This window comes from Erigeron canadensis, chromosome 4 (genome assembly GCF_010389155.1).
Source record: "Erigeron canadensis isolate Cc75 chromosome 4, C_canadensis_v1, whole genome shotgun sequence".
NCBI lineage: Eukaryota > Viridiplantae > Streptophyta > Magnoliopsida > Asterales > Asteraceae > Erigeron > Erigeron canadensis.
Window position 1 is genome coordinate 3,496,378 of NC_057764.1, and position 15,258 is coordinate 3,511,635.

General features: G+C 33.2%; 1 protein-coding gene across 1 annotated transcript; it reads left to right on the forward strand.

Moving 5' to 3' along the window:
• The first annotated feature begins 11,984 nt into the window (after positions 1 to 11,984).
• On the forward strand, positions 11,985 to 14,298 carry LOC122598576. The gene is made up of 2 exons (XM_043771171.1): positions 11,985 to 12,860; positions 14,023 to 14,298. The coding sequence occupies exons 1-2, from the start codon at positions 12,586 to 12,588 to the stop codon at positions 14,066 to 14,068; spliced, it is 321 nt and encodes a 106-aa protein (XP_043627106.1). The 5' UTR covers positions 11,985 to 12,585; the 3' UTR covers positions 14,069 to 14,298.
• Positions 14,299 to 15,258: the final 960 nt, after the last annotated feature.

Consider the following 15,258-nt stretch of genomic DNA (forward strand, 5'->3'; position numbering starts at 1 on the left):
ACATTGGAAGCGGAATTGTTCAAAGTATCTAGCTGAGTTGAAGAAGAAGCAAACTGGTTTGGCCAGTACTTCAGGTATCTTCACTATTGAATTATATTCATTTTCTAAGCGTACTTCATGGGTTTACGATACCGGGTGTGGTACTCATATCTGTAAGTCTTTACAGGGGCTTAGAAGAAGAAGGAAACTGAAGCCGGGATCTTTGCAACTGTTCGTGGGAAATGGCCTACAGGCAGCTGTAGAAGAAATTGGCGAATATCATTTGGTTTTACCTAGTGGTTTAATAATTGTTTTAGACAATTGTCATTATGCACCTTCTATTACTAGAGGTGTTATTCCAGTTTCTTTGTTGAAAAACAACGGATTCATTAATGTTTTTAATGATTATGGAATTTCAGTTTCTCGTAATAATGTTCATTATTTTGATGTTGTTGATTGTGATGGTATTTATGAAATTGAAATGCATGGTTATGATTCAAAGGATAATTCAATGTATAATGTTAGCAAACGAGTCCAGCCAAATTCGGACTCGACTTATCTTTGGCATTGTCGACTTGTTCATATTGGCAAGAAACACATTGAAAGACTTCAAAGGGATGGTGTCTTACAAACAGATGATGAATCATTTGAAAAATGTGTATCTTGTGTTTCGGGCAAAATGACAAGGAAACCTTTTCCAAATAAATCGGAAAGGGCTAAAGAACTACTTAGACTAATACATACGGATGTATGTGGCCCATTTAGGCATGTGTCAAGGAGAGGTGCTAGCTACTTCGTCACTTTTACGGTTGATTTCAGTCGTTATGGTTATGTTTATTTGATTAAACATAAACATGAAGTCTTTGAAAAATTCAAGGAATTTAAAAGTGAAGTAGATAATCAACCTAATAAATCCATCAAGATTCTTTGTTCGGATCGCGGTGGTGAATACTTAAGTCAAGAGTTTAAAGATTATCTTAAAGATTGTGAAATAGTTCAACATCTTACTCCTCCATATACTCCTCAACACAATGATGTTTCGGAGCGGAGGAATCGAACCTTGTTGGAAATGGTCCGATCTATGATGAATCATACAACTCTTCCTTTTTCGTTTTGGGATTATGCCCTTGAGACTGTTGTTCTTATTCTCAATATGCGGTTCCAACCAAGAAGGTTGACAAGACACCACATGAATTGTGGCATGGGAGTGTTCCCAAATTGTCTTACTTAAAGGTCTGGGGATGTGAGGCACTCGTGAAACGAGATACGCCTGATAAACTCGAATCTAGATCTATTAAGTGCATCTTTGTAGGATACCCAAAGGAAACTATGGGTTACTACTTCTACTTTCCTACGGAAAACACTGTCAAGGTATATAGATTTGCTGAGTTTTTCGAAGAGAAACTCATATCTCAAAAAGACAGTGGGAGGATTGTTGAACTTGATGAGCATCAAGAAGATGTGTCAACTTCTAAAAGCACTAGGAATCTTCAACTTGGGGGGGAAAAATATTCAAAGAGATAAGTCTCTAGATGAATATCAAGTTGAAGATAAAGCGATTCCGATTCATAGGTCCTCGAGGACAGTACGTGCTCGTGAAAGATTAAATCTTATGATTGGGTCTGAAGAACACGTAGTAGGAGATTTGAATGAACCTCCTAATTTCAAAGCAGCATTATCAGATCCGGAATCTGAAAAATGGCTTGAAGCTGCGAATGTGGAAATGAAATCCATGAAAGATAATCAAGTCTGGAGCTTGGTTGATTTTCCACCGAATGGTATAACCGTTGGGTGTAAATGGATCTTCAAGAAGAAGACTGATATGGATGGAAATGTACACACCTATAAAGCTCGTCTTGTGGCGAAAGGTTATACTCAACTTTATGGAGTTGATTATGAGGAAACCTTTTCTCCCGTTGCGGACATTAGAGCTATTAGGATCATCTTAGCCATAGCAGCGTACTATGACTATGAGATATGGCAAATGGATGTCAAAACCGCTTTCTTGAATGGTTTTCTAGACGAGGAAGTCTATATGGTACAACCAGAAGGTTTTGTCCATCCGGAACATCCCAACAAAGTATGCAAACTTCAAAGGTCCATTTATGGATTGAAGCAAGCATCAAGAAGTTGGAATAAGAGGTTTGATGAGGAAATTAAAAAGTTTGATTTTGCTCAAAATCCTGATGAGCCATGTGTATATCGCAAAGCTAGTGGGAGAAATGTCACTTTTCTTGTCTTGTATGTAGATGACATATTGATAGTAGGAAATCACATTCCAATGTTTAAAGACGTTAAATCTTATCTTGGAAAGTATTTTGCTATGAAAGACTTGGGTGAAGCGGCATTTATACTTGGAATCAAAATCTATAGAGATAGAAGTAAATGGTTAATTGGATTAAGTCAAAGTGCTTATATAGATAAAATCTTGAAGAGATTCAAGATGGAGAATTCTAAGCACAGGAACTTGCCTATGCAAGAGGGACTTAATTTATCTAGCAAGAACGGTGCTTCTACACCTGAAGAGGTGAAACGTATGAAAAGAATACCATATGCTTCGGCGGTCGGTTCTATCATGTATGCGGTAAGATGCACTAGACCTGATGTTGCGTTTGTGCAAAATATTGTTAGCCGCTATCAGCAAAATCCCGGAGAGGATCATTGGACTGCTGTAAAGAGCATTTTGAAGTACATGCGTGCTACTAGAGAAATGTTTTTGGTGTATGAAGGAAATCCCGATGCTGAGCTTAAAGTCACTGGATACTGTGATGCTGGGTGTCAGACTGATAAAGATGATACAAAATCTCAGTCAGGATATGTCTTCGTTTTAAATGGAGGTGCAGTAGATTGGAAGAGCAAGAAACAATCTACAGTTGCTATGTCTGCTACAGAGTCTGAGTATATAGCTGCTTCGGATGCGGCCATGGAAGCTGTCTGGATCAGAAAGTTTATTCCTGGGCTTGGTGTAATGCCATCAAATAACACTCCAATGGATTTATATTGTGATAATTCCGGTGCAATTATCATAGCCAATGAACCTGGGGTTCAAAAAAGTGCCAGACATTACCAAAGAAGATATCACTACGTTCGTGAGCAAATCGAATCGGGTGAAATCAAGTTACTCAAAGTTCACACAGATTATAACTTAGCGGATCCTTTTACAAAGGCATTGTCAAAAGGAAAGCTCAATCAGCATGCCGAAGGCATAGGACTTAGATATTGCTAGTTATATCATGTAAATTTGTGATTGGTATTTGGATAATAGGATGTTAAACAATTGATATTTTCAATAAATGAATTTTATACGTTTTGATTTTATAATAATTGTGTCATATATTTGCATGTTTAGATCTATGAATATATAAATATTTTAAAGGTTTTAAATATTCTAAAAGTCTATTGTCGATTAATTATATGGGAATATAAGTTAAAGAAAGACAATTGTGAGAGATTGGTGAAAATATTTAAGGGAATATTTTGAAGATGTTAGATTTCGTACCAAACTCACATGATATTCAAATTGAATATTAGACTTACCCCACAGAACGAATTATCATTTTATGGATCGGTGTCATTAAATAAAATTCGTGAAATGGTTACTTTATTTATCCTTTGACTTGAGATACAAGTGAGTTATGCATGTGTGGATTGCATTTTTAGATATAGTTTCTAATTGTCCTGAACAAGGTAGTAATAAAGGGCTATTTTCAGAAATGTCAAGAAATGACATGGCCAGACACTTGTAGTCAACACATGATTTGTTCCTTCAATTTGCAACTGAAGTATGATACCATTTGACGCCCTCATTGATTAATTAAGATGTTTGTATGGGCATACCCAAATGAATTCAAGAAGATGTCTTGACTAATTTGGTAATCTTGATTAATTGTAAAAATGAGAACATAATCGTTAATTTATGAAATGACATTGATCCATATTCATAATTAACAAGGGTATCTGAACAAAGGGATATTGAAGATTAAATCGTTTCAAATTGGCAAAATTTAAGAAACTAATCTTAAATAGCATGCTCAAGTAAGAGCTGTTGGAGTGTGATCATGTTAATTATAAATTGTATGTCCGGAAATAATTTAAGCCTACGGGGTCACACGAAATGACACAATAACTCTATATTATTAATTAGTATATTAAAGTAATATATTAATTAAAATGTAGTCACAAACAATTAATTAAACTAATTAAAAGATTAATTGGATTTAATTAATTAAAGATGAGGTGTTTGATTAGAATTGGGAATTAGAGTTGTTTCCTAATTCTAAACCATAGGGGCCGAAAATTTGAAGGGTTCTAGAACCCTTTAGATTGCTTGTCCACCAAGGTAAAAACCCTTACATATTAGCCTATAAATATAGGGCTAATTCCAAGGGTTTTATAATTCTCCTCTCTCCCTCTTTTGGTTCGACCGAAACACCCCTTCACAAAGGGTTTTCGGTTTTTCGGTTTTAGCTAGGAAAACAATTAGGTTTTCGGGTTTAGCTAGGTTATCGGTTTTGAGGGTTTAAGCAAAGGGTTGTTTGGTTTGTAATTCGGGTACTAGCATACAATATACAGGGTGTCAAGTGTGCGATCGTAGAGGTGTTTTACTTTAAACCCTAACTCATCATAATAATACTATAATTATTATTTGGAAGCTTTGCTAAAAGGTACATGTCTTAATTCTCTTCTTTGTTAATTAATTTGATTACATATTTGTTTTGATTCTTCCAGTACGTACTCGTGATTAGATGCATACATTCTAACAACTTTTGGGTAATGTGGCTATTCAGATGTTTCTACATGAATATTTTGTCAATGCTTCCACCTATGCATTGTTATGAGGATGAAAAAGAGTACTCTCCTTTTAAACCAGCCCATATTGGTTTTTTCATGGTCATGACAATTGTCTCATTATTTGTCACAATACTTGTATCCACCCTTTTGATCATCTTTACAACTGATTACTTCCTACAAAGTAATTTGATGACGTGGGACAATATTCGTTACACCGTTACCGTCTTTAAAAAATCCGGTTGCTTCTTTGCAAGCACCGCAACTTTCTGCCTCTAGTCGCTTATTCGTCCCCCCTTGGATTTTGTATTCCGTTGGGTGTATATTCTATGCCGTGGTCTTATATGTTGACCACTCCCTTGGGGAATTTATATGCGTTCATCCACCACATTACGAAGATTATGGACTCGATATCCTTTTTTTTATTTCTCTTTTTATACTTCTCTTCGTTGCGTTATCGTCAGTTGGCTTACCTGGGTATCGTTGGATCAAGGGTATGGTCTTATGTCTACAATTCACGATTCTAGGTTCATCTTGCCTTTTTACGGCCTACTTGACACTTCTTTATGCAAAGAAGCGGAAAAACTCATCAAGTGATGAACAAGACCGTCGGATTCATCCTTCAGGGTCGCCTTGATTAGCTACGTACTTGCAATTTTTACTTTTTGTATTAGGACTTGTATAAAAAAAATAAATATACGAGTTTTGTTAATGATGTCTCTATGCGTTCTCATTAACCTGAATAAATAGTTGTACTTTTTATCGAAAAGTTAAACAAGTAACTTTTTTCTGCACTCAAACGTACGAGTATATTTTTTACGTACGAGTATTTTTTTAGGGGTTTGCTAAATACATTCCTTAGGGCTGTGTTTAAGATGCATAAATTGTTTGTACATTTACCATGAAAATCAGGGGCGGGTTTTTAATATAGAAGGTACAAGTTTTTTTTATGCACGTTAAATACAGCCTTTAGGGCTGTATTTAGCATTTTCCCTATTTTTTAACAAAAATATGTAGTTTCATATATTATGAATGTTTTATTTATAGAATCTCTATATCAGGATTATATCTAATGTTGCTTGTAAATGCTAGCTGGAAAAGAAAATATAAATGTTGCATATAAATGTTGCATATAAATACGCTGCAAAGTTCTACCTAGTCTATACGAGATGGGTACCCATGCAATGCGGCGGTGGCGGTAACGGGCGGTGGTGTTAACGATGCAATTATTAATCTTAAAGTAATAGATGTAAATGATAATGTAGTTATTTTATGGTTAAGAGATGTATATTTTGTAAATAACTTTATTAAAAATATAATAGAGATATTAGGTGAAAATATTTAAATTAATTAATAAATGAGACAGATAGTTTGGAAAAATATGGGTGTAAAATATTTTAAGAATAGATTGGATAGATTTAGTGTGTGTGTGAGTTAGGAATGTATTGGAAATTAAGATTAGTTTGTTTATTAATATAATATAGATATAGATTTAGGAATAAAAGATTTGGTGGTAGTGTAAATTAAAAAGGTAAAATATGGATTTTAAAGATAGAGTGTTTAATTTAGAGGGGTATAGTTTGTTTATATAGGGATTATAGATAATTGCTATTGTGATAGTTACTATTATTATGGGTTTTATGATCGTGTTAGAGATCTGAGTTTCGTGGTGGATCATTAAGAATTGTCTAAAATCATCACCAATGATGCAGTGGTAAGGAAATTTGTTTCTTTACTTTTAGGTATACTTAGCGTGATCAGATGTATTTAATTTCTACCCTGGTGATATAGGTTTAAATTTCGTCGAAGGATTTAAATAGCTAACTTATCCTGCGATAGGACTCTCTAGCACTGATCCAGTTCATAAAACGCACACCGGTGAAACTACACCTATATGAGGGATAGCATGGGCTATCGATCCGTTAGCTTTTTGTAAGTATAACTTTTTTGAAAGATAATGTATTTTTTATTGGTGTTACGAGTCAAATAAATATGAGATATTGGTCAATATAACCAATTTTAAACTTCCGAAAGATTTTTTTATCAATATAACTTATAAAGATGTATTTGTGCTAATAAATATGAAAAGAAAACTTCAAAAGTATCAAAAACTCTTACAAACCCACCAAAAATAAACAAAAACCTTTAATGAAGTGCTAAAAATTGTAACAATCTAAACCAGGGGCGGATTTAGCCTATAAACACCGGGGGGTAATGCCCCCTATGATTGGTCAAATAATTTAGATGGTATAGTGCAATTCGTTACAAAATATTAAGCTATAAATGATGATGCCTCGGTTTATATGGGTGTTGCCCCTTGTTAAGCGGCTGATTCTTTTATATGAATTTTAAATTGAATTATTAAAATGTTAGATTAGCATTAGATATTACTCGTATATTCTAGTTAGACTCTATAACTCTTTATTTTATTTTTTTAAATCTTGAACTTTTTTACTTTCTGGATATGGATATGCATTTGTTATTACTTACTAGTGTATTCCTTTTTCTTTTGTTCATATTATCTCTAAGTTTCATAACTTACTTCTTATGGAAGAAGAAAATTTAGCTCTAATTAGTATTTAATGTCTTATTGTTATTCATGGTGTTACTTTTTAATAAAAAAAATTTTATGCCGATGACACTTTTTAATTGATATTTGTGTTATTATTTAGTATTGGTTCCAAAGTCGTCCCAGTTATCTTTTTGCTGCAAGTCAATTTTTTCTTTATCGTTGTTATAGTTTTTTTGTTGTTTGGTTGTAACTTTGACGGCTCATTGTAATAGACGTAAAGCTTAAATCTTAAGACTTATGGTAATTATATTTGTGCCCCCCTTATTATGAATTTCTACATCCGCCACTGATCTAAACGTTATCGTTATTTTCCAGCACTGGTCACATTTGATCTTAGATCCGCCACTGAAAACGCATGCTAAACATCCTGACGTAATCCACATCTTTCAAGGAAAAAAAAAAGAATAGTCTAAAAATTTTTGTCCTTTCTATAAAAATACAAGCTACTTATAAACAACTATGTCATGTTTATTGAAAAAATATGTTTAGTCGTACACAGGTTGAGGACCTTTTCTTCTAGGTGGTTTCAACCAATTTAAGCCACTTTTAACATATTATCATCAAACCTTTTGTAAATTAATAAGACTCGTTGCCATTAACCACTCGATGAAAGATCACAATGAATGATTTGATTGATTTTTTTTCCCAATGTAAAACTCTTTAAGATTATGGTGAATAATTTCATATATATGAAATAGCTTGTTTTATGTTATAGATAATATCATTCAAAACTTGACTTGTGCCACCTCTCACAATCCAAACTTTTTGTCGCAAAACCACCAATGTAAGTCCTGCAACCAAAAAGTTAAAAGATCAACCTATTTAATTCCAATCATCATTCATTAATAAGAAAAACAACTATACCCAATTCTTGTAAGCGGTATGGGAAGGTGAGATATAAATAATCTTGTATCTACTCAAAGGTAGAGACATTGCTTCTAAAAAAACCATGTTGTAGGTTGTGTAGATACGTACATACTAAGTTGTGATGGTGGGACTAACACACTATTTTCCTGGTCAAAAGTTATCCAAAATATACTCATAGATGACTTAAAAAAAAATCTACCAATAAACTAAAACAGGATTGACATATTCTTGAAATGACATGTGGTGTAATCCTTGGTTGACACGTGTCCTTTTAATTTATTTATTTTATTAAATTACGTTTTTAAATTATATATAGATTCAGTTTCTTTAATAAACTTAGAATTAAACTGTAATTCTTAGCTTATATATACAAAACATATTATATTATTTTTTTCTCATTAATAATTATGTCTTTTTTTCCTTCTCAGTTTTTCAACTTCTATTACTTATATTACTTATAATAAGTTAATAACATGAAAACTTTAAAAAATTGAGTTTACGATCTGAAATCACAAGGCTATTTGTCGTCATCCTCTGCTTACAATTTTCGATTTTGATGTCATTTTAAAATTTTAAAGCAAATACAAAATTTTAACTAAACATATATTATATTTATCATTACTATTTATTATAATTTAGTTTCGATCATCGGTTTATTTTAACCACAGTTTATTTCAAACTTACAAATCATGTATGAGGCATATTCGATTTTTTTTATAACACAATCTCTATAGATACCGTACATCATACGGGTATTAGGACTAGTATAGATATATAAGGCTAAACTGTATGGTGTGGCATGCCTGGCGACGTCATTGCATGTCGCCTGCATGCCGCCGTAAACACCAACCTGTCTTGGGGGGAAAGGCCGGAAGGGTTTGGGCGGAATGGCGAAAGAAACAAGAAAACTAGCCGTTGGCTACAGGCATATTTGACCAAAATTCGACTTCTTTTTAACTGAAAACACACACACACACACACACATATATATACCTCCTTCTTTCTACTCTTTCATCTCTTCTTCTCTCTAGTTGAGCACGCTCCGGCTTCTCTCTAGTCTCTAGATCTGAGATCGAGATCTCTTCTTCTTTTTCGGCTTTGTTTCGGCTAGCCGTCGAGACTATTTTTTTCAAGGGAAATACCATGGGCCAAAGGTCTCTTCCACTACGGTGGATCTGGAAGCAGCCTCTCTACCTTTGTGTAGGGGTAAGGTCTGTCTACATCATACCCCCCTCATACCCAAGCTTATGCCGGAATTGAGTATCGTTGTTGTTGGTGTTTCTACTCTTTCATTTATTTCTCTTCTACTTTCTACTCTTCTTCTCTATATATATTTTTTAGAAAAATGTATCCCAAACAATCAATTTAACACACCGAGATGTTTTTCTCGTCCTACAACTCCAAACGCACCAATTCAACATGATATGAACGACCCGAATATATATACTAAATAACCCGAAACTATATCAAATGATTAACCAAATGCATGTTCCTTCACCGGTTGGGGGTTTTAGTCGATGGACGGGGCTGCAAGATGCGTACAGATATGGGAACGTTCAAACAAATCCGCAACAATTTTTTTGGTATTTTTAACTAGTTGCTTTAATTTATTTATACTATTTTTTCGGTTTTATATATCATTAATCCTTATAAATTCGTTTTTTGTTTTTATAGAAAACCAAGATACACCACCAACCCCACATTCACCGGATGTTGAAATGGTCCAAGAAACGCAAAGACAAGACACTCCGGGTTCTCAACAAAGAAAAAAACAGAAACACAAGAAAAAGGCAGTTGACGAACTAAGGATGCAAAGCAACAAAATTCCATGGTTACCGGAAGAGGAAATGAATTTCTGCAAAGCTTGTAGTGAAGTATCTGAAGACCCGCAAGAAGGTTTAATTTTTTAAACTTTTACTGATATTTTTTTTTTTGTTTTTATAATTTTTTCTACTTATTTTAAGTTTTTGTTTTACTGTTTTAACAGATTTTTACTACTTTTCCTACTGTTTTACTGCATTTTTCTACTTCTTTTAAGTTTCTTTTTTTTTTTTTTTCTGTTTTACTATTTTAACAGATTTTTACTGCTTTTCCTACTATTTTACTGCATTTTTACTAGTTTTTACTGCATTTTACTGCTTAAAGTTTTTAACAACTATCTGTATCTTGTTTTTTTCACTTTTTTTTTTGTTTTCACCGCTCTCTTTTTTTTTTTTAATTTTTTCTCCGCTTTTACTTTTTTTTTTTTCCAGTTTTTACAGCTTTCAGGGTTTTTTTATAGTTCTTTTTGTTGCTAATGCTTGTGTTTTATTTGGTTTTGTAGCTAACTTTCAAAAAGAAAAGACATACGGGAAGAGAATAATGGTCGGATGCTCGTAATATCGACCTTAATAGTACGGATGAGGAGGTGGAAAGGGCTTTCCCGGTGCGTCCGACAAGTTAGTGATAAGGGGAAAAAACAGTTTCATCGTCCACCGTCCTCGACTATTGAGACACGTTTCAGTTGCTCGACCCAAGTTTGGAGAGGTTGATGGATATCAGCAAGTCACGTGCCCATATGAGCAAGAAAAAATTGGATCTCAAAGAACAAAAGATCAGAATGAAACAAAACAAAGAAAAACGAGAAGAAATGCAAATATAGGCTATAGCCATCAACTACAGTCATCTCCCTTACCACCAACGAGCAATCATGGAAACAATGCAAACGGAAAATCAAAGAAAATATGGTTACTAATGTTTGTTTTTTATATTTAGGACTTATGTTTTTTTATTTTGATATTTTAGGTTAGTTTTACTTTTTATTAACTATGTATTTTTATTTTTAGTAATGAACTTTTATTTTAGTATTTATATTATATTTAGTTTAATTATATATAGTTTTATTATATATATAGTTTAATGGGAAAAAAATAGTCAAACTTGTCGAGTGTTACAAGATCAAGTTGCCCCCAATTTCCACCGTTTTGTCAGGCTTTTTGGGATGAAGCATATTGCCACATGGCTTAAGACGTTCCTCCCAAAAAGCCCCATGGCACTTAGTCTAATGATACCGTTCCCATTTTGTCAATCCTACCCGCTACGGTCTTTTCTTTTAAAACAATATTATATATTAAAAACAAGAAACATCTAGCAAAGTGCTAGCTGTCCCAAAATACAAGCAATACAATTACAATTATATTATCTATAATCAATCAATACACCACCCTAGATACCTCTTAGAATGGCGAGCATTACAAAAAGGATAAAAAAAAAAATTAAAAAAAAAAAAACTCACATGAATTACAGGAGTCCTAAGATGCAGAAAAATTCTCACCAAAACGGGAGCCAAGCCATCAACTTTAATCGTGTGTTTTTGATGTAATCTCATATAGTCTCAAGTGACGCAAAGAGGACACCAATAAACCATTTGCCCCACATAAACCGTTTCTTTTTACCCGCTACAGTCTTAATTTGCCTAATGACCCGGTTACCATTTTGTCAATCCTAGTCTTAATTTTTAACTTCAATTTCCCAATCCCCAAAATCACAATTCCAAATCAAAAACCCTAAAAACTGATAATCAAAATCAGAAAGAAAAAAAAATAATGTCAGACTACCTTCTATTTGAAATGCAAGTAGAAATCATGAAAAGGCTTCCTGCCAATCACTGGCTGTATCTAGATCGGTTTCAAAAGCATGGAAATCAGTAATCGATAGCCCTACCTTTATTACCGATTACTCTAATTTGCACCAACATCATCAGATTCTGTTAAGGTACATGACTTTCCCTAATGACAGAATTAAATGTTACGTCAAATATGTAATCATTATCAGTTTCACCCAACACGACACTGTTAATAATGTCCCAGTGTCGTTTAATAAACTTAACTGTCTAGGACTTGTTGGGACGTCTCGAGGATTGGTATGTGTATTCGGTAATAAATCCCGAGAGAATGATCGGTTTGAGGAAGCCGCTGTGATTTGTAATCCGTTACTTGGAAAATCCATTGCTATTGATGTGCCTTGTCCACGTGAGCTATTTCCATCTGTTTTAGGTTTTGGGGTTCGTCCCGATAATTCTGACCCTGTGATTGTAATGTAAAGATCAATCACGTTCACCATCCTTACCCGGTTTACGGTAAGCTCACGGGTTTGGAGAGTTCCACGTGGTAATGAGCCTCCTGAGTCAATTCATCGGATATGCTCGTCTGTAGTAGTTACAGATGATCGGTGTATCTATTGAAAAACTTTTGGGTGGGGTGTTAATGGGGTGGTTGCATTTGATATGATGAGTGAAGACTTTATGGAAATAAACAGATATTTCCATTTCTAAGATAAAGGAGTCTCTTGCATTGCTTGAATATTGTGATGACGCCGAGAAACCAGTTTATGGTGTATGGATGATGGTGCAGGATGGTGTTTCAAATTTGTTCACAAAGCTATTTACCATCGACATACCGGATGTATTCGATGTTAAAGTTCTAGATGAGTATGGGGAATCAGCATCACTTGAAGCTTATGAACCACGCACAGGAGCCATCAAGGAATTGGGTATTAACGGATTTTATGATTCATTCTTTCTGGCTTCTTATATAGAGACTTTACTTTTACTGGATCAGTTGGATGGGCAATTTGTAAAGGTCCAATTGCAGTTACCGCCCCCTAAATCTAAAAGGTATTATTCTATAATAAGATATTATATCTTAAAGATGATAAAGATAAATGTGATATTTCTTTAGAAAGTTTTTTATAATTAAAGTGAAGTATTATTTCAGTTAAGGGTTTCAAGTCTACTAGTATAGAATACCCCTGAAATAAACTAAATAGTATTAGTATATCCTTAGTTCTCAGTAAGCCATGTATCTAGATGTTGTCTGTGTGTGTACGTGAGTAAGCAGAGAACTAAGATGTAGACCATTATTGATAGGAACTTCATTCTCATCTAATTTTCTCAAATTCACCAAGTAGTTCAATCTATTTTTCAAAGCAATTAAACCTTATCTTCTTACTAGTAATAATAATCTCTTTTCTACGTTATTTTAGAAGATTGATGGTAGGAAATAGGTTAAGGCTTATCAAAAGGAGAATTTGGGGAATTAAAGCTCATATCTAGTTGTTATTGTTAATTTGATTAGAGGTAATATTGATATCATTGTTATTGACTTATATTGCGATTGACTATGATTATGTTGATTATGGAGGTGGTGAGGCTAATATTATTATTATCATCATCATCATTTCTTATATGAATATTCATGAAAAACCCATATTATTATTATTATTGTTTTTGTTGGCTAATTAGTTTTAATGAATAGACATATCGAGTTAATAAAGAAAATTGTTAGTAGTATTATGGTATATCTATATTAGTTGTTAGTAAATTTTATGAGAAAAGTGTGAAGTTGAATTAGCCAAGCACAATATGATGTCTATGAAAAATGGGTTGAAATCATAATTGCTTATGACCAAGTAGATGACCTTGTATTGGTATTGTGTCATAGGTTAACGAGATTGACCACCTAAAGTTTCATACAAGTTGTTGATTTAAAGGTGAGTACAATTTATACATGTCTATTTATCTGAAGTGGCTTTCATTAGCCAACATTTGAAGTATTGGAGTAAATTTGCCTTGTGCAAGGTGTATTAATTGTTATGGATCCATAGGCATATTTGAAGTTAAATGTACAATTTAGTGCATCTATTGTAGCTATTATTTGGAGTGAAGTTGACTAGTTGTACTAGTCCATGAAGTTATATGATATGTATATATATATATATATGTATAATTTGTATTCACTAAGCATGTTTTGTTTAATGTTTAGTTATCATTTTTATAGGTTCAAGCGGATCAAAAAGCAACGCGAAGGCGCATTAACTAGCTAGAATCTTTGAAGTGGAGGTAGTGTTAATTTTGTTGCAAATAATCCCTTTGCTAGCCAAGCTATGATCAATTGTTGGAAATGATGTCTTTTGTTTTTGGGAGCTGGTCAAACTCTAGCTTGGTAATCTCTTGGTCAAATGGTAAAGATATGGTTTGTAATATGACTTGGTTTGATCATTCTGACAACTAGCTTGTTGTATGCTTTAGTGAAAATGATATTTTGGTATTTAAATCAGGTGTTAAGTTGTATTTGGTAAGTTTGAAGGTAATATTAGTTCGAAAATGCTTGAGTTAGTAATTTACAGATTTTGGTAATAATTTTGCAGGTTCAGTAGTAGATATTACGATAAGGAATTTTAAAGAATTTGTCGGTTTGTGTTTGTGTCGTCATAAGTCATCATGAATCAGTTAGGGGTTTAAAGTCTTGGAGTTTAACATGTATGTTTAGTTTACGATACCCCTAAAATAAACTAAATAGTATGTTCTTAATTCTCAGGAAGCCATGTATCTAGATGCTGTCTGAAATTAATAAATTTACCAAGTAATTCATCCTATTTCTTATAACCAGTTAAATTCTAGCTTGCTACTAATAATAATTCTTTTTCTTGGCTATTTTGGAAAATTCATGGAAGGAAATGGGTTAAGGTTCGTAGAAAGGAGAAATTTGGGGAATTAGAGCTCATATATTGATATTATTATTGACTTTTATTGAGATTGACTTAAGATTATGTTGGTTAAGGAAATGGAGATATTATTATTATCATCATCACTTATGAGAATTTTCAAGAAAAACCCATATTGTTATTATTGTTGGCTAGTTGAACTTGAGATTGATTAAAAGAAATTTTTAGTTAGAAAAGAAAAGTGTTAGTAGTATTGTGGTATATCCATTATAGTTTGTAAATTTTATGAGAAAAGCGTGAAGCTGTATTAACCAAATACAGAAAATGATATTTCTATGGAAAATGATATTTCTATGGAAAATCTGTTGAAAATGATATTTCCATTATAGTAGGTGACCTTAAATTGGTATTGTGTCATATGTTACCGAAATTGGAACCATTTCCATACAAAGTTTTCTTGATGATGATGATGATAATTGGTTTTCTTGAAATTTTTTGAGATTGAGAATGAATGCAGAAAACTAAGCAAAAAATGGGTTTGTAAAGCATTTGATGGGTTTAATCAGTGT

Excerpts from the sequence above, each read along its gene's own strand:
- LOC122598576 (XM_043771171.1), top strand. The coding sequence starts at position 12,586 with ATGATGGTGCAGGATGGTGTTTCAAATTTGTTCACAAAGCTATTTACC. Across the intron at positions 12,861-14,022 it reads CCGCCCCCTAAATCTAAAAG|GTTCAAGCGGATCAAAAAGC; the intron begins GTATTATTCTAT and ends TCATTTTTATAG.